General features: G+C 46.0%; 1 protein-coding gene across 2 annotated transcripts in view; it reads right to left on the bottom strand.

Annotated features, from left to right (window-relative positions):
* cybb (cytochrome b-245, beta polypeptide (chronic granulomatous disease)) overlaps positions 1–26,775 on the bottom strand; it is a 35,397-nt gene extending 8,622 nt beyond the window's left edge. Inside the window, exons 1-6 of one of the 2 annotated variants that reach the window (XM_079737450.1) lie at positions 26,647–26,775; positions 25,924–26,016; positions 24,904–25,014; positions 23,950–24,034; positions 22,236–22,384; positions 9,518–9,699 (exon numbers count right to left, since the gene is read on the bottom strand). In XM_079737450.1, the coding sequence (XP_079593576.1) occupies positions 9,518–9,699; positions 22,236–22,384; positions 23,950–24,034; positions 24,904–25,014; positions 25,924–26,016; positions 26,647–26,691 (665 nt within the window). In that variant the 5' untranslated portion in view covers positions 26,692–26,775. Of the gene's footprint in view, positions 1–9,517; positions 9,700–22,235; positions 22,385–23,949; positions 24,035–24,903; positions 25,015–25,923; positions 26,017–26,110; positions 26,230–26,646 lie in introns of those variants that run through there. The other variant, XM_079737451.1, reaches the window with a different exon arrangement.
* Positions 26,776–27,177: the final 402 nt, after the last annotated feature.

Below are 27,177 nucleotides of genomic sequence, written 5' to 3'. Positions count from 1 at the left end.
AAGGGAGTGAGGGAGGGAGAGAGTTAGAGAGAGAGAGGGAGGGAGAGGAAGGGAGTGAGGGAGGAGAGAGTTAGAGAGAGAGGGAGGGAGGGGGAGAGAGGGGGAGGGAGAGAGTTAGAGAGAGGGAGGGAGAGGAAGGGAGTGAGGGAGGGAGAGAGTTAGAGAGAGAGAGGGAGGGAGAGGAAGGGAGTGAGGGAGGGAGAGAGTTAGAGAGAGAGAGGGAGGGAGAGGAAGGGAGTGAGGGAGGAGAGAGTTAGAGAGAGAGGGAGGGAGGGGGAGAGAGGGGGAGGGAGAGAGTTAGAGAGAGGGAGGGAGAGGAAGGGAGTGAGGGAGGGAGAGAGTTAGAGAGAGAGAGGGAGGGAGAGGAAGGGAGTGAGGGAGGGAGAGAGTTAGAGAGAGAGGGGGAGGGAGGGGGGAGAGAGGGGGAGGGAGTTAGAGAGAGAGAGGGAGGGAGGGGGAGAGGGGGGGAGGGAGTGAGGGAGGAGAGAGTTAGAGAGAGAGGGGGAGGGAGGGGGGAGAGAGGGGGAGGGAGTGAGGGAGGAGAGAGTTAGAGAGAGAGGGGGAGGGAGGGAGAGAGAGACGAGGCAGACTCAAAGTGCTTCACATAGAAATATTGTCATACAATGAAATGATGTAATGAAATAAAATGCATAAGTAAAAGAAACATTAAAGGTAAAAAATAAAATAGATAAGTAAAGGTTAACAAAGGCAAAGTCAAAGAAAACATACAGAGAAAGCACGTTATAAAAAAACTACAATTAGCAGCATCGGTTCGAGCAAGGTGAGCCAATGTAATTTGTTGTTTTACCGACTTTCCGATACGGGACTCTGACGTCAGTGAATACAAAAAAATGTCAAACTGGTAACTCAGACTTTCCGACATCCCTTTACAAACGGAATTCACCACAAGGCGTGAAAAACAGCAGACTAATTCACATTACCACCAGGGTATTATATTTATTCCGGATTATCTGCGATTTCAAACAAAGCAGCCTGTTAAAAAAAGCATTGGTAACCCGTAACCTTCCAGATACGGGTTGGCTGGTATCTGGAAGGTTGCTAGTAGGATCCCCGGCTCCTCCTAGCTCCGAGTGTTGAGGTGTCTCTGAGCAAGGCACCTCACCCTGACTGTTACGTTACACGTTTCAAGTTCGTATTAGGCATTTTAGAGCCCCCTGCAGGCCATTACTTGTATGCCGTCCTTTTGTAGTTTCTTAATATGTGTTCATTCTCATTGGCTGACAAGAGTCACATTGTTTTAGTCACGTGATCGGTCATTATTTTGGCAGCCATTTTGATCTGTCTTTTGAGCCAGCGATCCACACGGTGAAACATATCTTTCTTGTATCTCACGTCATCCATCCGTGTAAGCCTTGGAGAAGCTTTGTTTGTAAGTAACTTAATTCATCCATGTCTAATGTAATAATTTACGTTCATATTTCATTGTATTTCACAACTTATAAGTACATTTTTATAACCAATTTGCATATTGGTTCATTTCCAGTTTCACACTTCTAAACCTGCAACAAGTCGTTCAACGACTTTCAATAAATGGACATACAAGTGAATGTCGACAACATCCTTTACGGACTTCCATTATTGCTCCTGTCTTCAAGTTTTGTGGGGAAAAGTGTTTAGCTGTCTGGTGATGTGTGCATCGCTACGCGCTCAGGTGCCAGAACAGTGAAAAAACAGCATCACAGCGGGCTCTAAACAACGGATACCTACCGTGATCAAGAGAGACATTCTCCGTTAGCCGTTCCAGTGCATCAGTGTGATCTCACTACTCTAAGATGGAAGCTGCTTCACGAACGGAAGAACAAAAAGACACTACGTTAGCAGATGCTACAAAGTCTGTGTCTGGTGACTCCAGCTCAAGCTCAAGGTCTTCTTCCGCTAGCCTAGCTGCAGCTAAAGCAAGGGCTAAAGTATCAGCTGCACGTGCCCGCATCACGTTTGTTCAAAAAGAAAATGATCTACTAATAGAAAAAGCTTGTATGGACGCTCATATGGACGCTGCTCTTGCTACCCTAAAGCTAGACAAAGAGATTGCATCAGCAGAAGCAGAAGCCGAAGCCCTTGAGTCAACTGCAGCAGAATTGGAGAGAGGCTCCAGAACTATAATTTCTCTTCCAACTCAATCTCCACGTGAAAGAACGTTTAACTACGTTGAGCGTCATTCAAATGCAGCCTCTGAGTCTACCCCCACTGACCCAACACGTCGGCTTCATCGACGTAACCCTGCTAACATTAATAGCACAAGGCAATATAATCAAGACTCCTTCGATGGAGACCTCAACAGGTCTAGGCAACCTGCTTTAACCAACCAGGCACCAAGGCCTGCTCCTGATGATAAAGCTCACATCCCCTACCCAATGGGGACACATCAGCCACTCTCGTCCACTCACCCCAGACAGGCTCCTCATACTCACAATGGTGACCATACAGGGTCCGGTGAGGTAGCTCAATTCCTTGTTCGGCGTGAACTATTGAGCTCCAGTCTTACCAAATTCGATGATCAACCTGAGAGCTACCGGACATGGAGGTCGAGCTTCCTAAACTCCATTAGAGGAACTGATCTCACCTCCAGCGAAGAGCTCGATCTGCTCACTAAATGGTTAGGCCCGCAGTCTTCAGCGCACATCAAGAGGATAAGAGCTGTCCACGTCAACGACTCAACTCAAGGCCTGAGAATGGCATGGTCTCATCTTGAGGAGTGTTACGGCTCACCAGAGATGATCGAAAAGGCTCTCTTTGACCGAGTGGAGAAGTTTCCCAAAATCAACAACAGGGATTATCCTAAACTCAGAGAGCTTGGAGACCTGCTACAGGAGCTAGCATCGGCTAAGCACGAGGGCTACTTAACCTGGACTTGCTTGCTTGGACACAGCTAGAGGTCTGAACCCCATAGTGGAAAAATTACCATGGAACATCCAAGAAAAGTGGATTTCTAAGGGGAGTAACTACAAGTTAGAGCACAACGTGCTCTTCCCACCTTTCACCTACTTTGCTGACTTCGTCTCCAGAGAGGCCTACATCCGCAACGACCCAAGCTTCCTTTTTGCCAGTTCAGCTGCTACAACAACCAAGCCAGACGCTACAGATAAGAAGACAAGAAACTTCGTATCCACTCATATAACGGATGTCTCTCCGGTTTCTGACTCCGACACAACAGAGACTTCCAGTGCTAGGCCTGATGTCAGTAAACAGTGCCCCATCCACCAAAAGCCTCACCCCCTCAAACATTGTAGAGGCTTTCGATCCAAACATATCGAAGAACGCAAGGCATTTCTCAAAGAAGCTGGTATATGTTTTCGATGTTGTTCTTCAAGCAAACACGTTGCCAAAGATTGCAAAACAGAAGTGCACTGTAAGGAGTGCAACACCGACAGGCATATATCGGCTCTTCACGCTGGGCCAGCTCCTTGGGCTAACCAGCCCCCTCAGGCAGAGAACGGCGGGGAGTCGGAACCTCCTCCTACAGTGAACTCCATGTGCACCGAGATCTGTGGCGGAAACAACGGACCTAGCTCCTGCTCTAAAATCTGCCTCATCACAGTGCATCCTAAGGGAGAACCAAACAGGTCAGTGAGACTCTACGCCATTCTTGATGACCAGAGCAACTGGTCACTCGCCAGGCCAGAGTTCTTCAACCTCTTTAACCTTGAAAACTCAGAGGCTCCCTACACATTACGTACGTGTGCCGGTCTCACTGAAATGTCAGGTAGGAGAGGCAGAGGCTTTGTCGCACAACCTTTGGATGGAAATCTCAGTATAGATCTTCCGACACTCATTGAATGCAACTACATTCCTGAAGACAGGTCCGAGATACCTACTCCAGAAGTAGCAAAATATCACACTCACCTCAATTCCATTGTTGAGCACATTCCTCCGCTTGACCCAGAGGCTCAGATCCTTCTTCTCCTTGGGCGTGATGTCCTACAGGCTCACAAGGTACGAGACCAGCGCAATGGACCTAATAACGCACCATATGCCCAACGCTTGGATCTTGGTTGGGTCATCATCGGTGAGGTCTGCCTAGGCACAGCTCACAAACCCAAAGATACAAGTGTGTTCCGCACTCACGTTCTGGAGAACGGCCGCCATTCACACTTCTCACCCTGTCCAAACCATCTCACAGTTAAGGAGAAACTCACTGTGAAGACCCAAAGCACCAACTGCCTCTGTGAACTGTCAAGCTCACCACTGACTCGCGAAGCAGAGAGATGCGGTTACGATGACTCCTTGGGAAGCAAGATATTCCAACGCACCGAAGATGACAACAAGGTCACTCCCTCCATTGAAGACAAGCTGTTCATCGAGTTAATGGATAAGGAGAGCTACATCGACGACGGTAACAGCTGGGTAGCCCCACTTCCGTTCCGCCCGTCAAGACCACGTCTGCCTAACAATAGAGAGCAAGCTCTGAATCGTTTCAACTCTCTTTGTCGCACGCTTGGAAGAAAGCCAGAGATGAAGGAACATTTTGTCACCTTCATGCAACGTATCTTCGATCAAGATCATGCAGAGCTCGCTCCTCCGTTGGCTAGCAGAGAGGAGTGCTGGTACCTCCCCACATTCGGAGTGTATCACCCCCACAAACCAGGTCAAATCAGAGTTGTCTTCGACTCCAGCGCCAAACATCTTGGAGCGTCTCTGAACGACGTGTTGTTGACCGGACCAGATCTTAACAACAGTTTGCTGGGAGTTCTGATGCGTTTTCAATGTGAACAGGTTGCCTTCACCGCCGACATCGAACAGATGTTCCATAGTTTCATCGTGAGAGGAGATCACAGGAACTTTCTTAGGTTCCTATGGTTCAGGAACAACGACCCTACGGACGTGGTTGTAGAATACCGAATGCGGGTCCATGTGTTTGGCAACAGCCCGTCTCCAGCGGTAGCGACCTACGGCCTCAGACGAGCTGCTCTACACGGAGAAGAGGAGTTTGGTCACGCAGCGAAAAAGTTTGTACATAGAGAGTTCTATGTAGACGATGGCCTCAAATCTCTGCCCTCTGTGTCTCAAGCAATCGACCTACTAACTGCAGCACGAGGTATGCTAGCAATGTCCAACCTACGTCTCCACAAGATTGCGTCCAACTGTCCAGCAGTTATGCAAGCGTTTCCATCCTCTGAGTATGCCAAGGACTTGAAGGACCTCGACCTGGAAACTGACTCTCCACCGATGCAGCGCAGCCTGGGATTGAATTGGGACCTGAGCAGAGATACGTTCACTTTTAGGGTCGCCAACACCAATAGGCCCTTCACACGCAGAGGTGTGCTTGCTTGTGTGAACAGTCTGTTCGATCCACTTGGCCTGGTGGCACCGATCTCCATACAAGGAAAGCTCCTTCTGAGAGAACTCACCCACAACACCGTTGATTGGGACGAGCCGCTCCCTGTTGAAAAGGAAACAGAGTGGATTGCTTGGAGGGATTCACTACAAGCCCTTGAAAGCTTTGAGACGCCTCGTTGCTACACAAGTACATCTGTTGCCAACGCCCAGTGCGTGGAGCTACACATCTTTTCAGACGCTTCCGTGAAGGCCATTGCTGCAGTAGCTTACCTCAAGGTGGTAGACGACAGCGGCGAGGTCCATGTAGGATTCGTCATAGGAAAGACAAAGTTAGCTCCGATGTCAGTCCATACAGTCCCGCGGCTTGAACTGGGAGCAGCAGTCCTGGCGGTTGAGATAGCAGAATTGGCTTCAAGAGAGTTGGATCTGAAGTTTGATGATGTACGGTTCTATACAGACAGCAAGGTTGTGCTTGGGTACATTTACAACGCAACCCGCCGGTTCTACGTGTATGTCAGTAACAGGGTAGAACGCATCAGGAAGTTCTCAAGCCCCAACCAGTGGCACTACGTACCCACCGGCCAGAACCCAGCAGACGTAGCAACCAGACCAGTACATGCAGCACTGCTCACCAACACGAGCTGGTTAACCGGGCCTGACTTTCTGCTGCTACCGTCTAAAGAAGACATCCCACTGGAAACACCTTTCAGCCTTGTGGACCCAGACTCTGATGCAGAAGTGCGATCTCACCTCACCACATGCACCAGCCCAAACCTGGGCTCTCAGCGGTTTGAACGGTTTTCAACATGGCAGTCTCTCATTAGAGCCATAGCCACACTCATCCACTTCACAGAGGTCATCGGATCCAGCACTACAACGGGAAACAAAGAATGTAAAGGCTGGCATCAATGTTCAAAAGCACACACATCCGACAATCTGTTGAAGGCAAAACAGGTCGTCATTCGATGTGTTCAAAAGGAAACCTATCGCACTGAGATGTCCTGTCTGCAGCAAGGGATAAGCATTCCTAACGACAGTCCACTGAGGAAGTTGGATCCTGTTCTCGATTGTGACGGACTCTTGAGAATCGGTGGCCGGCTTCAACGCTCAAGTCTTACCGCGGAGGAGAAACACCCTCTCATTGTCCCAGGTCGCAGCCACGTCGGCGCTCTACTTACCAGCTACTACCACAGGAGAGTCGAACACCAGGGCCGGATCTTCACGGAGGGAGCTATGCGTGCAGACGGCATTTGGATGGTCGGAGCCAAGAGGTGCATCGCAAAGCTTCTACAGAAGTGTGTCACATGTAACAAGCTCAGAGGCAAAACAGCAGAGCAAAAGATGGCCGACCTCCCTCCAGACCGCCTAAGTACAGAGCCTCCTTTCACCAACGTAGGCATTGATGTTTTTGGTCCTTGGAGTATCTCTACTCGACGTACCCGTGGAGGCGCTGCCAACAGCAAAAGGTGGGCAGTTATCTTCACCTGTCTCAGTGTACGTGCTGTTCACATAGAGCTCATTGAAGCCATGGACACATCAAGCTTCATCAACGCTCTGCGTAGATTTCTTGCCATCCGGGGTCCTGTGAAGCTTATTCGTTCAGACTGTGGCACAAATTTCAAGGGAGCCTGTGAAAAGCTGCAAGTACTCTTGCAAGACGACCAGGAGCCCAACATCTCTAAGTTCCTCAGTGCAGAGGGTTGTACATGGATCTTTAACCCGCCTCATTCATCACACATGGGCGGTGTGTGGGAGAGGATGATTGGCATCTCAAGAAGGATTCTGGATTCCATGCTAAGTCAGACTCAACCTTCCCTACTCACCCACGAAGTTCTGTCTACTACGATGGCAGAGGTGTCCGCCATTATCAATGCCAGACCTCTGACGACCATCTCTACTGATGCAGACTCTCCGTTGCTTCTGACTCCCAACACGATTCTTACCCAGAAGATTTGCCGTCCACATCCTCCTCCAGGCTGCTTCGTCGACGCAGACTTACACCGTCAGCAATGGAGAAGAGTCCAGCACTTGGCCAACACCTTTTGGGAAAGGTGGCGGCATGAGTATGTCTCAACCCTCCAGAGTCGTTCTAAGTGGCAGAAGAGCCAGCCCAACATCAAGGAGGGAGACTTACTGCTTCTTCGCGATACTCAGCTGAAGAGAAACCAGTGGCCCATGGCATTGGTGACTAAAACCTTCCCTGGTAGTGACGGAAAGATCAGGAAGTTGGAGCTCAAGATAACTAGAGGAGGCACTTCCAAGACCTTTCTTCGCCCTATCACTGAAGTGGTGGTGCTGATGACCCCTTAGGGCCACACAGACCCTTGATTGACCCCTAGATGTTTAGTCATTTAAGGTGTTATTGTGTTCAATACCAGGCGGGGAGTGTTACGTTACACGTTTCGAGTTCGTATTAGGCATTTTAGAGCCCCCTGCAGGCCATTACTTGTATGCCGTCCTTTTGTAGTTTCTTAATATGTGTTCATTCTCATTGGCTGACAAGAGTCACATTGTTTTAGTCACGTGATCGGTCATTATTTTGGCAGCCATTTTGATCTGTCTTTTGAGCCAGCGATCCACACGGTGAAACATATCTTTCTTGTATCTCACGTCATCCATCCGTGTAAGCCTTGGAGAAGCTTTGTTTGTAAGTAACTTAATTCATCCATGTCTAATGTAATAATTTACGTTCATATTTCATTGTATTTCACAACTTATAAGTACATTTTTATAACCAATTTGCATATTGGTTCATTTCCAGTTTCACACTTCTAAACCTGCAACAACTCGTTCAACGACTTTCAATAAATGGACATACAAGTGAATGTCGACAACATCCTTTACGGACTTCCATTATTGCTCCTGTCTTCAAGTTTTGTGGGGAAAAGTGTTTAGCTGTCTGGTGATGTGTGCATCGCTACGCGCTCAGGTGCCAGAACACTGACTGCTCCTGACGAGCTGGCTGTCGCCCTGCATGGTTGACTACGCCGTCGGTATGTGAATGTTTGATTGAATGGTGGAAGTGGCTTTGGATACAAGCTAATTCCCTTAAATGTTACCGTAAAATAGTATAGTCGTTATTTTGCTATGATTTGCAATTCTTTGTATTTTCAGGAACTTGCTGCTGAAACATCTGAGTTTCCCTCACAGGATAAAAAAAAAAGGTGTCATCTTATCTCTTTACTTTTGCATCGCACACGAACCAACAAACGTTGCGCACGGCGGTTACAAACGAATAAGTCTCAACCGAATAAAGCGGTTACTCATCTCGGAGAAGTTCTCAACCGCAGATTTTGTACACAGTTGTATTTAGATTCCAATATATTTTTTTGATCTCTTCCAAAGATGACCAAGGTCTGAACCTCGGTGACCCCATAGCCTGTCTTTGCTATTGCCAGAGGAGGGAGAGAAAGAGAGGGAGAGGGAGAGAGAGAGGGAGAGAGAGAGAGAGAGAGTGAGAGAGAGAGAAAGAGAGACAGACAGACAGACAGACTGAGATAGACAGAAGTAGAGGGGTAGAGGCTGCTGTCATTTTCTTCGGCACAAGAGGCGTGATCAATGTGCTTAGTTGGAACGACTCTGTACGCAATTGGCTGCTTGCCGCGATTCCCTGACGTCATTCTGTTTAACCAACCAATAGTGCGCCAAGGGGAAAAGCCAGCTTGGTAATTGGCTCCCACAAAAGCGTATCGGATGCAGAAAGAAATGTATTGGTCCTCTCCAGATCCTTCTGCAGGGCGAAATTCATATCGCCGGCAGAACGGGCGGGGGAGTACCCACTCTGGTCATAGCCTCTCTCTCTCTCTGTGTGTGTCTCTCTCTCTCTACGTCTGTCTGTCTGTCTGTCTGTCTGTCTGTCTCTCTCTCTCTATGTCTGTCTGTCTGTCTGTCTGTCTCTCTCTCTCTACGTCTGTCTGTCTGTCTGTCTGTCTGTCTGTCTCTCTCTCTCTACGTCTGTCTGTCTGTCTGTCTGTCTCTCTCTCTCTCTCTCTCTCTGTCTCTCTCTCTCTCTCCCTCTCTCTCTCTCTCTGTCTCTCTCGCTCTCTCTGTCTCTCTCTGTCTCTCTCTCTCTCTCTGTCTCTCTCTTTCTCTGTCTCTCTGTCTCTCTCTGTCTCTCTCTCTATCTCTCTCTCTCTGTCTCACTGTCTCTCTCTCTCTCTTTCTCTCTCTCTCAAGGCGCCTCGTGGCCGTGCTACACTAAGCTAGCTAGCGTACCTACCCGAAGCCGTGGAACACCAGTCCGATGAAGAAGATGACGAAGAGATGGTGGGTGAACCAGAAGACCTCGAAGTACGACCGCCGGATGACCTCCATGGAGGAGGTGATGATGAGGATGAGCGCCAGCGTAATGACCACGCCCGTAACCCCGGCGATGGTGGTGAACATGATGATGGTCGGGTTCTGGGCGGGGCCAAAAGAAAAGAGAGAGAGAGACGGCACACACCGGAGGGGGTGAGTTAGTCGTTTATATTTTAGAGAGAGAGAGCGAAAGAGAGAGAGGGACAGACAGACAGACAGACAGACAGACAGACACGAGTTAGTCATTTATATTTACATTTAGCAGACGCTTTTATCCAAAGCGATTTCCAGTAAGTACATTTGTGCTCTTATTGGCATGTTGGTTTCGCATGTCTTTCTTTCTTTCGTTCTTTCTCTCTCTCTCTCTCAGTCTCTCTCTGTGTGGGTCTCTCTCTCTCTCTGTCTCTAGGTCTCTCCTTCTCACTCTCTCTCTCTCTCTCTCTCTCTCTCTCTCTCTCTCTCTCTCTCTCTCTCTCTCTCTCTCTCTCTCTCTCTCTCTCTCTCAATGTAAAGGATGTCTCAGCAGCCTAACCTGGTCTGAGTCTGATTGGACTCTGGGGCTGGGGGAGGCTGCACACCTGACTGCACACCTCACTAACCATCACTAGGTAATCCGTTCCATTGTAACTGTAAGGTTGCTAGTTCAATCCCCGGCTCCTGTGTCGGGGTGTTCCTGAGCAAGGCACCTCATACTGACTGCTCCTGAACGTAATTCCATGTCCAAGCACGCAACCAGTGAGCTAAACACACAGGGTTACACACTCTGTCTGTCTGCCTGTCTGTCTCTCTCTACGTCAGAAGGAGTGAGTTTGTGGAGCACGTGTGAGAGCGATATTGAATGTTTTCTCATTACTTTTTTCTTAGTTTATTTTTGTAATTGGGTTTAATATAGCTAGATGAATGTGTTGTAAAGGGTTTGTTGTGGGGTTTTGTATTATTTGGGGTGGTTTTTGTGATCGACCAGCGGCTGCAGGTCGGTGCGCCTGAAGCATGGTGGAGTTCGGCAATCTGAGCCGATTGCGCGGCTTCAAGATCTCCCCGACTTTTCCGTGTTCGGTTAAGGACTGCGGTTTGGCAGTAGGAGAGGTGGTCGGTTATAGCAGTATTATGTCCGCTGCCCGGATGAACGGAGCAGTTGTGATTATTGTTGACAGCGTAGCGAAAGCAAACAGAGTAGTGGAGACCGGCATCGTGGTTAAGGATTCCTTTGTGTCAGTATCTCCGCTAACTACACCTACGGCAAGGGTCACCATCTCCAACATCCCCCCGTTCATCGGGGATGAAGTGTTGATCAGGGAGTTGTCAAGGCACGGGCAAATTGTGTCGGCTGTAAGGAAGTTGCCGTCGGGTTTCAAGTCTCCTCTGATGAGACATGTCGTGGGGTACAGACGGCAAGTTCCCATTGTTTTAAATAAGAAAGATGCTGAACTGAATTTAGCTTTCAGTATAAGAGTGAATGATTTTGATTATGCAGTGTTTGTCAACTCTGGCACTCTGAAATGTGACAGCAGGAACCTCAACCAGTGTTGAAGCGGTGAAACAGAGGGTGGCAAGTGTAGAAAATCACATTCAAAGTGTTACAAAGGTTGAAGGGAAAAAACAAAATGTTGAAGATGCAACGCAGTGTGGCTAAAAATCCTAAGAAAGCATCTCAAAGTGTTGAAAATGTTGGAAATGAAAAGCAGTGTGGTAAAAATCCTGGAGATACAATTCTGGGTGTTGAAAATTAAAGGCAGAGTGAATGTATTGTTCAGGAGGAGGGGAATAATGCAGTCAAAGAGCCAGCAGGGAGTGTTGAGGTTGGGCCCATCCCTGCTGCAGCAGAGGAATGCAGTGACAGTGAGGAAGGGTTGATGGAGGAGGAAGATACTGCGTGTAAAACTCCTCTCCTTAAGAGAAAACAGGGTAGTGAAACCTAGGGCTCCAAAGCCAAGAAATCAGTGGCTAGTGGAGAGCAGGAGGCGCAGACAGAGTCACTGTCTAATGAGGAAGAGGAGGAGCAGGCAGAGTTAGAGTCTAGTGAGGAGGAGGAGATTGAGGACGGTGCCGCAGACAGTCAGCCCCTCACAGACTCACCGCTGTTTTCTGCTTCTCAGTTGGATGAGCTGTACACAGTACATAGAGTACAAATGTTCCTTCAAAAACCAAAAATATGAAAAATGTCCAATTTGATTTACCCAATTTGAGTACTTTGCAGATAAGAAAATGCTGTTGCTATCAGTCAAGTCTCAGATGAGCATCAGAGGGGAGGGAGGGTTCTCTGAGCAAGAAGTCTACAGATTGAAGAAGATTGCTCTGAGACTCAAACAAGAGCTTAACAATGATGAAGACTGACTATTTGTAGAGCAGTTGGCCTGCTGTTTCTTCTCATCTGTGTGTCTCTCCTCACATCAAAAGCAATGAGTTATTTTAAGGTTTCCACTCTTAATTTAAATAATGATGATCCAGGAGACTCACAGTGATGTTTTTAACGAAACAGACTGGAGGAAGGAGTTTGGGGGCAAAGTAATTTTAAGTCATTTTAGCAGTATGAGTAAAAGAGTGCCTCTCCTTTCCTTGTGAGATTCTGTGCCCTTATCTAATGTGGTGGAAGAGCGGGTGAAGGGCAGACTGCTGGTAGTTAAGGCAAAATATGAGCATTTAAATATTGTATTTATTAATGTATACGCTCCAAATTCTGACCCTGACAGAGTTCAGTTTTTAAATGAACTTCGTTTGGTTTTAAGTCAGTGAGTGCTTGAAGATTATTTGTTTTTGGGAGGGGATTTTAAGTGCACAGCTGATGATAACGACAGGGATCACACAGAACCTCATGCACCCTCTCGGAAGGCAATGCTAACACTCATGGAAAATCACAGTTTGAGTGATGTATGGACGAAAATCCACCACAATGTAAAACAATATACTTGGGTCCACAGCAGGGAACTTGTTTTATCTTTAGCAAGGTAAGACAGGTTTTATTATTTTACGCATCATTTTAGCATTTTTAAAGGGTGTAATATATGTCCAATAGGCTTCTCGGACCATTCAATGGTCATATGTGAGGTTTTTATTGCAAACATGAAGAATAAGTCTGCATAATGGCATTTTAACACCGCTTTGCTTTTAGATGCGCATTTTAGAGAGGTTTTTATTTATTTTTGGAAAGGTTTGAGGGAGAGGAAGGGGGATTTTATGTGTTTAAAACAATGGTGGGATCATGGCAAAATACAGACAAAGCAGCTTTGTCAACAGTACACTCTCAATGTCTCTCGAAACATCACCAAGTCTATGAAAGATCTGGAGTAAGATATAGTGGAGCTGCAGAGTACTGCACACTCCACAGGAAATGGAGGCTGGGTCGAGAACCTAAAATCTAAAAAAGCCGTGCGGGCAGACCTGCTGGGCTCCAGAGCGCAGGGGGCGCTAGTCCGCTCACGTTTTCAGAGCATTTCTTTAATGGATTCCCCGTCCAAGTTCTTCTTCAGTCTGGAGAAGAAGAACGGACAGAGCAGACAGATCCATGCGCTGCGGTTAGAGGACGGAGAGCAGCTCACAGACATAGCAGACATCAAGAACAGAGTGGTGGATTTCTATGTGAAGCTGTATAGCAGTGAGTACCAGGAGGATGATGCGGTTTTTGACTCGTTCTGTGAGAACCTGCCCACAGTGTCAGAGACCAACAGGGAGCTGGAGGGGCCCCTGACTGAGGAGGAGTTGTTTGCTGCCTTGCAGAGTGTACAGGGGGGAAAGGCCAGCGGCATCAATGGGTTGCCCTCTGAGTTCTACAGACTTTTCTGGGCTGAACTTAAGGAGGACATGCTGGGGGTTTTCTCAGAGAGCTTTGAGGACTCCTCTCACCCACAGAGCTGCAGGAGGTCTGTGCTTACTCTGCTGCCCAAGAAAGGAGACCTGCAGGAGATCAAGAACTGGAGGCCCGTCTCACTTCTGTGCGTAGATTACAAGCTGCTTTCAAAAGTCCTGTCCAACCGGCTGAAGAAGGTGATGGACCAGCTCATTCAGCGGTCTCAGACCTACTGTGTGCCCGGCAGGTTCATTGTTGACAATGTGTCACTTATTAGGGATATTTTGGAAGTCTCCGGCTCTTTGGGTTTAGATACTGGTCTGGTTTCTTTAGACCAGGAGAAAGCTTTTGATCGGGTTGAGCACCGCTACCTTTGGAAAGTTTTACAATGGTATGGCCTCAGCCCGGGTCTGATAGCTAAGATGAAGGTCCTGTATGAGGACATTGAGAGTGTGCTAAAGATAAATGGTGGTCTGTGTAAACCTTTTCAAACAGAAAGAGGTATTCGACAAGGCTGCTCCATGTCTGGTATGTCGTATTCACTGTCCATAGAACCCATGTTGCACAATGTTCGTGGTTTTATTGATGGCCTGTTTTTGCCTCTTATTAGTTTAAATTTTATTTCATCAGCCTATGCAGATGACATCATCATTTTTATTAAAAATCAGGAGGACATTAATAAATTGGACAAGATTGTTGATATATTTGGGAAGATCTCAGCTGCCAAAGTGAACTGGGCCAAGAGTGAAGCGCTGGCAGTTGGGAGGTGGTCTGCGGGTCTGCCCCAGATGCCGGGGGGGCTGAGCTGGAAGAGGGGGTGTTTAAAATACCTGGGGGTTCATCTGGGGGATGAACAGAATGAAAGGAAGCACTGGGAGGGTGTGTTGGAGAAGGTGGAGGGGAAGCTGGCTAAGTGGAGGTGGTTGCTTCCCCACATGTCCTACAGAGGAAGGGTCCTAATTATTAATAATCGTTTAGCATCCACCTTGTGGCACAGACTGAAATGTTTAGAACCCCCTGCTGGGCTCTTGCAAAAAGTGCAAACGGTAATTTTAAACTTTTTCTGGGACGAGTTGCATTGGGTTCCTCAGTGTGTATTATATCTTCCAAAAGAAGAGGGGGGGTAGGGGTTAGTTCACCTGGGGAGCAGAGCGGCGGCTGTCAGGCTGCAGTTCATCCAGCGGTACCTCTTGGGGCATGATGATGTCGTCTGGAGACAGGTAACAGGGATAATTTTAAGAAAGATGGCTGGCCTCTTTTTAGATAAATCTTTGTTTTTATTGAATTGTGTTTTTTTTCGTGTGTGTAGTTTGCCTCCTTTTTATCATGGTGTTTTCAAAGCATGGACTCTTTTTAAATGGGACAGACTGGGGTCTGCTGCGTCTCTGTTCTGGCCCCTGGAGGAGCCCCTGGTGTGCGGGGCTCGGCTGGACGTGCAAGATGGCAGCAGCCCTGGCCTCACCCAGGGGTGGGCCTCCACTGGGGGGGTCAAGCTGAGGCAGGTGGTGGACGTGGCAGGGCCCGGGCTCCACAACGCTGAGGCTGTGGCTTCTCTCCTGGGTCTGAGGTCCAGCCGGCACACCAGAGACATCATGAACCAATGGATTAGCAGACTGACCAGTGAGGAGCGAGAGATGCTGAGGGACTACTTCAGCGGGGCGGATGTACCAGACGAAGGGGATCCGTTTCCAGAGCTCAGACTGTCGGTAGACCAGACTGAACTGGTGAAACCCATGGGCCTTTCCAAGTCCAGGATGGAGTTACAGTTACTTTCAGGGAAAAGTATATATGAGTACTGTGTGGTGGCTACACACAAACACAAACTGAGCAATAGGAGGGACACGGTGTGGAAGGAGAGGCTGCAGGGCCGTGTGCCTGTATGGAGGCTCCTTTACAATCCTCCCCTAAACAAGAGAACAGGAGACCTGCAGTGGAGGATCCTGCAGGGGGCGCTGGCTGTGAATAGTTTCATTGGAAAAATCCACCCCACGGTGTCCGAGAACTGTCCATTCTGTGACAAAACTGAGACTATAGTCCATTGCTATTTTGAGTGTCACAGACTGAGATTCCTTTTCCATATTTTAAAGAACAGTGTTTTTAAATTGTGGAGTGGTTTGGTCAGAATCTGCTTTTATCTTTGGTGCTGGTTACGATTAGGAAAATTAGAAAAAATCGTGTTTGTTATATTTTGTGGTCGGGCAAGCCAAAATGGCTGTTTACAAAAGCAGGAAGAACCAGGTAGAGGGGGAGGCAGGCCTTGGGCTGGCAGAGATGTTTGGGGGCTGGTGAAGGCCAGAGTCAGGGTGGACTTCAGGTACCACTCACTGATGGGCACAATGGAAGAGTTCAGGGACTTATGGTGCTTCACCTCAGCAGTATGCACTGTGCAGGAGGAGAAGCTCTTTTTTAACTCTGTGTTTTAATGTGTGTTTATTCATTTATTTATTAATTATTGCTGTATAATCTAAAGGTTTTTTTTTGTCTGTGTTTAAAAGTTTATTATTGAAGAAAGAAACTGAGAATAAAAGTTTTTTTCAAAATCCAAAATAATCTCTCTCTCAAATTGAAATTGAAATTCACAAAGCTTTATTGGTATGACTATGGTGGTAGACCAAACAGTGCTGCCAAAGCATTACAGTATTACAAATATTAAGTTTTAAAAAACAAAAGAGAACGTCAGAACAATATATACATATATACAATTGTTACAAAAGCTGGAAGCTAAAATGTAATACTGTCAAAGCTGGAAGATAGTAGAAGTAGTGGTACTAGCTGTAGTAGCAGTAGTAGTAATGGTAGTATTAGTAGCTGAAGTAGTAGTAGTAGTAGTAGTAGCTGAAGTAAAAGTAGTAGCTGAAGTAATAGTGGTACTAGCTGCACAAACGATATGCATATGAAAGGTATGGTATTGATTTATGTTTGTAGAAAGAATTATATTAATCACGCTGTTTCTTTTATAACCAGCCAAAATTGCTTTATTCGCCTAATGCTATGCAATTTTTCCAGCCTAAAATGAGTAAAAGTGTAAAAGTATTCCAATTGGGCAGGAAAAATCGCCCAATCTGGCAAAGCTGCCTGAACATCATAAAAAGTAGTCCAATAGAGCGGGAACAACTGCCTTATGTTGCAACACTGCCTGCATGTCCTCGCGCTTTTACCTCAGTGTAAATCAATGAGACCAACTGAAAACAAAGCCGATATGGAACTTAAACTGTGGTTATGAAAAAAGTATGAAGGTTATCGAAATTCTGTTCAGATTATTAAAAATACAAGTGTGTTGATTTCTTAAACCTTTGAACGAAGGTTAACGATAAACAATTGACCAAGTTATAAAGGCTAAAGTAGTAATTGTCAGAAAATGGGCGGACGGCTCCGCCATCCTCCCATTGACTTCCTTTGTAAAAAATTGTATTTTAAAAGTAGAATATCTTAAATAGTATTTTAAAAATCTGAAAAGATGCGCGCAATTCCAAGCTAATATGAACATTTTAAAATTGGAATGGAGTCTCTATGTCAAAATGAGGAAGGAGATAGGTCCCAAAGTTTGTAGAGAATAATAAATAAAGAAAGAAAGAATAAAACTCAAGAAGAACAATTGTTGAGCGCTGCATGCAGCACTCAGCTAGTATAACAAAACAAAACAGTGAGGCCTGGTGGAGAATATCATTCTCTAATGTTGTGGCAAGCTGAAATAAACTGTCCTGCAAGGACGGAGCTCTCTTTTCTCTCTCCCATTAATATTTTTAGTCGGTCTACATGGGAGTTTATAAAATGTGGGTGTTTTTGGTCGAATTTGCTCAAATATATTTCGCAGACATTTTTGAATTTGGGGCAGTGTAGGAAGAAGTGCTGCTCGGTCTCTACAGCAGCTTCTATACACTGCTGGCACAGCCGCTCCTCTTTGGGCAGCTATGATTTCTTACATCGGCCTGTTTCTATGGCTAGGCTGTGAGCACTCAGTCTGCACTTCGTTACAATCACTCTGTGTCTAACATGAGTCAATGTCAGTGGTGGAGCTAAAACATTTTCAGTGGGGTGGCCAGTCCTAGACCAGACAATATTTTGGGTGGCACATAAATCTAAACATGATATCAGGCATCTTGAATCTCAGGGAATATTTAAGGCATGTACACGCTGTACCTCTACATCATAATATTAATTCAGTGGTGTTATTGTCAAATACACTTTAACTTTATCATTTCCTTGCCGTTACCTATGAGTTATTTGTTTTTAATCCGAAAACATCAGGGACTCAGAGACAGTTTTGTAATCCTTTTTATAATCAAAGTCTGTTTTATTCAAGAAGAATTTAATTTCTTTTCTTCCTTCATTTTATGTGTCACATTTCTAAAGGCCTCTTTTGTATAGATTGAACTGAGATTCTAAGACAACAAGTGCAGGTTGGTCTCAGCTTTTCAGGTCTGTTTCAAAAAACCCACTAACTCGACCTTCTGATCTAACACTGTGGCCACTGTGGCCAAACTGCAGTGCATTTGTCAGAAAATAGATTTGCACACAGTTGCAAAAACTTTTCTTTTTTTTTACTTTTGAATCCCTGTCTCTAACATATACAAAAGATCAGTGGCGGCTGGTGATAAAATTTGTGAGTGGGGCGCAGTAATGAAGGGGGGGTCTGGCAGTCCTCCCCCAGAATCTTTTTATAGGTAGATTTGATTTCCTGTATTCTGGTGCATTTTGGGGATGGCCACTACTGATGAATTCATTCTGATTCATAGCCTACATCCTGACTTCCAGGGCCCTGACAAACGTACACTGCATATACAGACCTACTTTATGGCCATTCCACCAGCCAAGTGCTATTTGACCCATGGTTGTTATTCTGATATTGAGACAAATCGGGATCGCGGTCCTAGAGCGTCTATTTTTTGTGAGTCTCAAGGCAGGCACGGCGTTATGGGTGGGCCTGACGGACCTAGGACCATCCACTGTTCAACAGGCCCACCCAAAACTTTTCTTGGAAAAAAAAACGAATAATCTGAAATGCTTTATTTTTGCAATGCAGCAATCTTTGTTGATATTGATGCTTGATCCGATTTGCGTTAAAGGGCTGTTATCTTTGTGGATGACCGTGAAATCACGGTAGGCTATAGTATTAGTTATTATCTCGTAGTAGCCTAGGCTACAATTGAATGCGTCTTCTTTGTATAATAAGCCAAGCTCAGTCTGTTGCTAATGATATCAAAATATTGTTGAAAACTTAAAACAATCAAACAGAATTCTGAAATAGTCGCCCTCATGTTGTACGAGCAGAACTAACCTATGTGGGAAATATTCGATTCCTGACCACTTGCACAGTCTATAGGCCTTGGATCTATAGAGTGACATGCTAAAGCACAGCCAGGTATGGTGCGTGATGGAGATTCGAAAGCGCTCTTCTTTGGTCAGTACCAAGAGAGGTCTTTACACTCCCGGACCCTACACACTGGGGGTTTCTTTTTTTGGGGGGGGCCTTGGGTAGAGGTGTTGCTGGTAGAGATGTAGTCAAATAATAAATTGATAGTTTTGGGATTTTTAATAATAGTGGATACTGGCCTAATTCAGCTCTGCAGAAGTTGTTGGCAGTTGTCCTGTTTACCTGCTTACATGCTTTTACAAAATTCAGTGTTTGAATCCAATTGAAAATCCAATTACAATTGGAGGTTTTTTTCCATTGGTCAAAAAGTTGGTTTGTGGGCCCCACACTTCACTTCCATAGAGCAGGATGGGTTCAATAATTGCTCGAAGTAGTTTGAGCCAAATTAGTATTGGAAACTGAACATTAAATCATCTGCGGAAAGCAGGAATTTGATCTCTGTGTTGTGGAGAATGAGACCAGGCACTGTGGACTGTTCCAGAATGGAGGCCAGCTAATTTCTGTAAATGTTGAACAGTGCAGGTGATAGACTCTCTCTCTCTCTGTGCTGAGTGACCAGTGAGCTCAACACACAGGGGGTGACTCGAACCCAGACACCGCTGACCACATCCCATGTTCCTCAGAGAAGGCGGCCATCGTACCAACGTCGCTTGGGCAACAACGAATACCCACACCATTGAGCAAACTTCCCATTCGCCCCAACTGACAACCTCTTGTACAATTTCCCTGTTTTGTGCGGTGAATGAGGTGGAATAACTCTCTCTCTCTCTTTCTCGCTCTCTGATGTTGAAAGATGTTGACAGAGAGAGGGGTCACTGCAGTGAATGAGGCCTGTAAATAAAGAGGAAACTATTCTGTTTCTTCACACATTCGGAGGTTCGGAAGAAAGTGAGAAGAAAGTTGAGAAGAAAGTGTGTATCCGGGGGGGGTGATGAAAGCCCACTGCAAGTATGTTGAAGTTGAGTTGGTCATTACGTACGTCTGTGGTTTGTGGAGGTCGTTAAAAGGTGGAAATATGTTGAGGAAGCTCCACTAACTGACGATAATAAGGAACCACTATCCTGTAAGCCCCTCCCACCGAATGATGTCCAATCAGCGGGAAGCAGGCGACAAAACAAGCACTGATTGGTTGGTTGGTTTTGTGTTTGTTTCGACAGCCACCCAGCCATTCTTAATAGAATAGAATAGAATATACTTCATAATCCTGCATGAAAATTGTCTTTCAAAGGCACTTAAAGATTTAAATTGTATTATTATTTTATTATCATCTTTTTTATTCAAAGAACGTTGGATTTGCAAACAGCAAATCCATCATTATATCGTTAGCCTCGTAGCATAGTTGCCTAAATCATATGCTGTGTCTGAAATCGCACACTTACGTAAGTGCACTTACATTGACTGCACTTCATTATCCCTACAGTACACTTACTGTGTACTGAGTGTACTGTGTACTGAAATAATGTGTACAAACCAAATATGTGTAATTTCACTTACATTTGTAGAGCGCGTCGGTATCAAATGTTACAATGTCCTCCATTTTCAGATTTTAAATTCCCGCCCCCTCCGCTACGTAGACAAGATGGCGGCGTTGAGGGTGGAAAGTGTCCATAGGTCCACACTCAAGTTTTAGATCGTTTTGAGTGCGCCACCGAAGTACTTCCAGTGCACTGCGTTTTGGCACACTCTCCATTTTTGCGCAAAGTGCACTCAAAAAAGTAAGTGTAAGTATGGAAGTGCGCGATTTCAGACACAGCAATAGTTTAAGTTTGTCTTGTATTTAGCGTAAGAAATGCCAAAAGTCGATGACTAGGCTGATAGTGATTATGGAATGTAAACAGCACTCTGGTTGGCTTAGGATATAACAAATGAGGTGAAGTGAATCAGCAGCGTTAGAGTTAGGTTAGATATCACAATTTGGCGAAAATATGACTAAAGCAAATATACTATGAGACTAACAATATCAACATCATCATGTTCATAGATCCAAGTGCCAAGGACTATAATAGCTAGGTTAACCCATTCTCTGTATATAACAAAGATAGTTAGGATAAGATGCTACATGATGCTGTTTTTAAGTGCAAGGGTGTACAACATACAATAAGTGTGTACATTAAGTTCCAGGACGTACAACATACAATAAGCGCGTACATTAAATGCAAGGATGTAGTAAAATACAATAAGTGCGTACATTAAGTGCCAGGAAGTATAAACATACAAATGCAAATGACGTTTAGAAATGTTCAGCGTAGTGTCCGAATTCTCGTTTGTTCGTTCCCTATATAGTGCACTATATCATGAACACTATATAGGAAATAGTGAGTGAGTGAATAGGGAACGATTTCGAACACAGGTATGGTTTCAGAAATGTGCGGTTTCGGGCAATGGATCGGCCGGCTCTGTCTGGATGGTCGGCCGAAACGCAAGTGCCAAGACATACAAACATGGACAGGGATAGCTAGGATAAGACGCTATACGATGCTAAGTGCTGTTTTTAAGTGCCAGGACGTACAACATACAATAAGTGCCTATGCCGATGTCTTGTATTGGCACTGAATCGACTTTGTGAGTAATTTTCTTGCCATTACACTCGTTCCTCTTTTTCCATGGAGCCATGGAAACCAAAAACGTGAGTGGGGGTTTGGATAAAGCCCCAACCACAGCTCAGTTCTACCAGCATCCAATGGGGAAGTGACAAACATTGCATTAGCACCGGGTGGCCACTACGAGATGGTACCAAAAGTGAGCAATTCTTCGTTGACTCACTTGTTAAACAGGCTGTTTTCGCAGTCTTATTAAAACTATTTACAGCCTGGTCCAAAAAAACATTCTAGTCAGTATGTTTAGTACATATCTCCATGACAACACTTTTTTTTTAGCAGGCTAGTTTTTATTATTGGAGGTTAAAATGAATGAATAATTAGGGGCGTGGCCTCTTGAGTGACAGCTAGCCACTGACCCTCACCTCGCCTCGGGGGCTAGTTTCAGGATTAGCATGCTATCTCCGGCATCTTGACCTCGACTGCGTTCATTCCTATTGTTCATTCCGGTGCCAAGATGCCTTGCTCTGCGGTAAACTGTACCAACCGATTGTTTAAAAACTAATGACCTACGAGCTAATTCGGTGTACGTCACCTAGATGGACGTATCTCCTTCACCCCGACATCACATCAATGCCCTATTTTGGTTAGAGGAAATGAGGCGGAGTCAAACTATGACAAGATGGCGACGCTCATAAGCCAAGAGAATTGGATGCAGTTGAAATAAATGAGGTCTGCCCGGATGCTACATTCATTTTAAATACTATCTATGGTTTGGATCCGCGTTCATAAGCCTACTCTACTACTTGTATATATTTATGCATGTGTCAATCGATCTCGCTCTCTCTCTCTGTCTCTCTCTCTTTCTCTCACTCACTCTCTCCCTCTCTCTCTCTCTGTCTCCCTCTCCCCCTCCCTCTCCCTCCCTCCCTCCCCCCCTCACCGTCTCGTTGGTGCGGATGGGGTTGAGGTAGGATGCGTTGCCGTGGTTCCCGATATCTGACAGCACGAAGGTGATCAGCTGCGGGTCGCGGTTCAGTTGCCCGTCCATGAAGCGCTCGAAGTTAAAGAGGTGGGCGAGAATGTGGACCGCTGCCCCCGGTGGCCGCACGGAGACATGGAGGAGAGGGGGGGTACAAACATCAACGGACCGATTAGTTACTTACATCAATTAAGACAGTGTTAACCGTTAATGTGAATTAAGTAAAAAAAACAACGAAAAAAGGATTGTGATCAATGCCATCGTATGGAATAGGATGTCGTTGTTATATAGGCGTTAATGCCAACGAAATAAAAAAAAGATAAATTAATCAATTACATCATTGTTAACCATTAATGTCAATTGAGTTTAAAGAACAATAAAAAAAACTATTATTCATCATTGTTCATTGTTAATGTTAACAAAGTAAAAAACAGCCAATTAATCAGCTACATAAATTACGTCTTTGTTAATCGTTTAGTTAAAAAATATATATATTAAGTATCTAATCAATGACATCGCATGGAATATGATCACATTCATTAGCGATTATCGTTAATGTCGACAAAGAAAGAAAAATCAATCACTGGAAATATGATGACATTGTTAATATCATTTAATAAAAAAGTGAAAACAAAAAACATTGTAATCAATGCCATCACTTAAAGTAAGTTAGTGTTAATCATTCAAGTCAAAGTAAAAAAACAAAAAATGAAAAAACGATTGTAACCAATGACAAAATCAAATAGAAAATGCATTTCCTGCCACATAGATAAGACATAAAGAAACGTTAAATGACCTAAAATCAAGTGAAGGGATTTGAACAAAAGTTCAAAAGTCTAAATGGAGTAAACAATGTAAACATGCAGACCATTTAAGAAAATGTAACTGGTTGGAAACAAATGAACTGACAGCTGAATGAAAAGCGGAAAGCATTGCTAAAAATGCAGAAATGTAAAATTAATTGCAGTGAAGAATCTGAAAGGTCAAATGTATTGCCCTGCACTGCTGCTGTTTGTGTGTGTGTGTGTGTGTGTGTGTGTGTGTGTGTGTGTGTGTGTGTGTGTGTGTGTGTGTGTGTGTGTGTGTGTGTGTGTGTGTGTGTGTGCGTGCGTGCGTGCGTGCGTGCGTGCGTGCGTGCGTGTCTGCATGCATGTGTGCGTGTCTGCATGCATGTGTGTGTCTGTGTGTGTGTGTGGGTGGAAAAATTTGTACAACTCAAAGACTTTAATGCACACACATGAATATTAATCGTGTGAACTACTCTATATTTCAGCTGTATCTTTCAGACTACCCTGCTATAAATGTCTGGGTTTAAAACCAATGACCTTTTAGTAATTTGGTAATCTGTGTTTAATTCGGTACCAATACCTTGTTTACATGATAAATGTGCATTTTAGTGAATTGTTTGTTTAGAACCTAAACGTCAATTAGTTTGCTACTGCTTTCTTGGGCCGTTCTCCCTTGAAAAATGAATTTGAGACGGACTTAAAACGACTCAAATAAAGTTTTAGTAAAGGTTTAACAAAAAACAAAACACAAAAACAGCCTCGTCATTGACAGTCGAACGTTCTAGCGTCGTGCCACTTCCCAGCGGCCAGTAACCCACAAAGGGCGGGTCATGTTGCAAGTGGCAGCTCTGTCAGCTAATGGGCAGCGGGCAGGGGGCAGGGCTTACCGGTGTGGAAAGCGATCATGTAGGCGACCAGCTTGTGAAAGGTGATGTTGCGGTCCAGCTGTCTAGCGGCCGTTCTGCTGCAACACTTTAACCATTAGGGGGGAGAGAAAGGGGAGAGGGGGGAGGGAGAGGGGGAGTAGGAGGGGGCGGCAGGGGAAAGGAGGAGGAGGAGGAGGAGAGGGGAGGGTGGAGGGAGAGGGGAATGAAGGGAGGGAGAGAGGGGGGAGGGGGAGAGGGGGGAAGGGGAGAGAGAGGGGGAAGGAGAGAGGGAGAGGGAAAGGAGAGAGGGGGGGAGAGAGTAGGGACGGGAGATGGAGGAGGAGGGAGAGAGGTGGGGAGGGGGGAGGGAGAGGGGGAGAGATGGAGGGAGGAGGGGGAGGGAGAGAGAGGGGGGAGAGAGAGGGGGAGGAGGTAAAGGGAGGAGGAGGGAGAGAGGAGGGGTTGAACAGGGTAAAACACGTTGAGAAGAAAGTGTGTATCCATAAAAAGTAGATAATTGTATTTAACTTTTTACCGCCATTATGTAATAAGGGTGTGAGTTTCTGATTATTAATATTTAACACCTGCTGTTCAGCAGATCACTCTTTCACTCCTTAATGCTTTAATCTATCAACCTCTCTATCTCTGAGTAACTGTCTGCCTGTCTGTCTCTCTCTGTCACTATCTTTCTATCTCTGTGTTTCTCTCTCTCTCTCTCTCTCTCTCTCTCTCTGTCTCAATCAATAGTCTGTCCCTCCATCTGTATCAATGATCTGTCCGTCAAACAGAGTTTGTCGCTCTCTCTCCCCGTCTGTCTGCCTGTCTGTCTGTCTGTCTGTCTGTCTGTCTCTCTCTCTCTCTGTTTCTCTCTCTCTGTCTGTGTAACTCTCTCTCTCTCTCTCTCTCTCTCTCTCTCTCTCTCTCTCTGTAGAGGAGGAGGAATAGGAGGAGGAGGAAGGGGAGGAGGAAGGCTACCTGGATGGTTCCTCTCAGCATGGACAGAAGGTTCCGGCACACAGGGAGCAGGATCAGCATGCAGTTGAAGTTGAGGCAGGCCGCCGGAGCCCTGGCCCAGGAGAGGGCATCCTGAGGGGGAGGGAGGGGGAGACAGAGGGGGAGGGAGGGAGGGAGAGGTGGGAGGTAGGGGAAGGAGAGTTGTAGAAAGGATTGGGAGGGATGGAGAGAGAGCGAGGGAGGAGAGGGGGGAGAGAGAGAGAGAGGAGGGAGGGGGAGAGGGGCAAGGGGGGAGAGAGAGAGAGAGAGAGAAAGGAGGGTGGGAGAGAAAGAGAGGGGGGAGAGAGGGAGGGAGGGAAGAGAGGGAGAGGGACAGAGGGGAGGGAGGGAGGAGAGAGAGAGGGAGAGGTAGAGAAAGGACAGGGAAAGGGAAGGACAGAGGGGAGGGAAGGAGGGAGGGTGAGGGATGCAGCGGAGAGAGGGGGAGGAGACGGATGGGAGGGAGACAGAGACAGAGACAGAGAGAGAGAGAGAGTTAGTCTCACTTCCTCTTGCTCAGCACCTGCAAGGCCAAACGCCTTCCACCCATCACAAAGCTATCAAATCACAGGGCTTTCTGCAAGCTCTGAACAAAACCACACAATTCTCTACTCCCCGCAGTGCACCCCGGTATGGAGACACACCCATTATCGGCTGAACCGCTAAATTCGGAGAGGGTTCTGTCTTCGTCAGGGTCCTGGTCGGAACTTACTTTAACGGATATGGGATTGCGATGTTGATGTCGATTTTGGCGTTTGAATTTGCCGGTCGTCCTTGGATACTAACGATATCACGGTTGCGATTCTGACGATTTAATGGGAACGGAGTTCCAATGGCGTGTGTGTGGGTGGGGCGGTTGGAGCCTTGGTTAAAGGTCTCCCATGCTGCACAGGATGGTCGCTGAAGCTCGGCACTCATTTATACGATACGTGAACGAGTGTTTTGCAGATGATGATGGTGGATCCGATTTGAACAACGTACAGCAAAGTCAAACAGACTTACCCCGAGTATTTCCCTAGTGTAGAACCATTTCTCAGTGAGAAACACCATGTAGAACTGGACGAAGAGGAAGGCATTGATCCCGAGCCACACCAGCTGAAAAAACAAACACACAATCAGGTTCTATTGTGTCGAGGCGTGTTAAGAATCATTACAAATTGGATAGAAATTCCACGGACAAGAATAGCACCTTTGGGACTATTTTCAGTCTGTTAAATGGTAAATAGACATTGTTTATGCAACGCTTTTCAAACCAGTGGCCACTCAAAGCACTTTACAATATTGTCTAAAATTCAGCCATTCATGCACACATTCACACACCGACGGCGGTGTCAGCCACGCAGGGCAACAGCCAGCTCGTCATGGAGCAGTCAGGGTGGAGAGAGATCGAACTAGCAACCTTCCGGTTGCCAGGCAACCCACTCTACCTCCTGAGACACATGCCATCCCTGTTCATTCAGATGTGAGTCGTGCTATTAACACAGATGTGTCTGATGAAATTGCCAATGAAAGGAAGACACCCCAAATAATCACATGAGGTTACAACACCCAAAAAATCAAGGAATGGTTCTGAATCAATAATTTCGGGTTGTCGTCATTTCATATTTGATATCAGATATGAATACATACTTTTACGAGTGGCAGCCCATAGTTGAAGACCACCACAAGCCCTGACCCCAAAAAAACGAATCGATGAATAACACAAAATAAAAACACAATACTCACGATGACAAAGATGGACAGTCCCTCGTTGGCAGCAAAGTTCCCCATTGTCTCCGGTGTGTGTGAGTGTGTGTGTCGGTCTGTGTTGTGGGTGAGTGTGTGTGGGTCTGTGATGTACGTGTGTTGTGAGTATCTGAGTATGTCGGACTAGCTGGAGGAGCTTTTGGAGGGCTGGGAAGGGTAGAAAAGAGGAAGCGAAGAAAGGAGTGAAGAAGGGAATGTTTGAAAGCCGACACACTCCAATGGACACCGCACCGAAAGGGGAAGTGAGCTCGCTATTGGCTTCCTGATTGGTCTGAGGTTGAAAACGTCTTTTCTTGGTGTTTTTGGTGCTACATAGGGCTAACTGGGCTTTTGTCTTTGTCTTTGTCTTTGGGTTGCTGTTGTCGTTTTTTTTTTTTAAGGCACACAGCCTATAGAACTTTTTTTTGTGCGTGTGTGTGTGTGTAAATGGTTCCCTGGTTTCCCTGTTTCGACTTCCCCACACACACACACAGATACACACACAGACACAGAGACACAGACACACAGGCA

This window comes from Pollachius pollachius, assembly GCF_949987615.1.
Source record: "Pollachius pollachius genome assembly, chromosome: 6".
Lineage (NCBI taxonomy): Eukaryota > Metazoa > Chordata > Actinopteri > Gadiformes > Gadidae > Pollachius > Pollachius pollachius.
The sequence above is the reverse complement of the archived record's forward strand: the minus strand, read 5'-3'. Positions and strand labels throughout refer to the sequence as shown.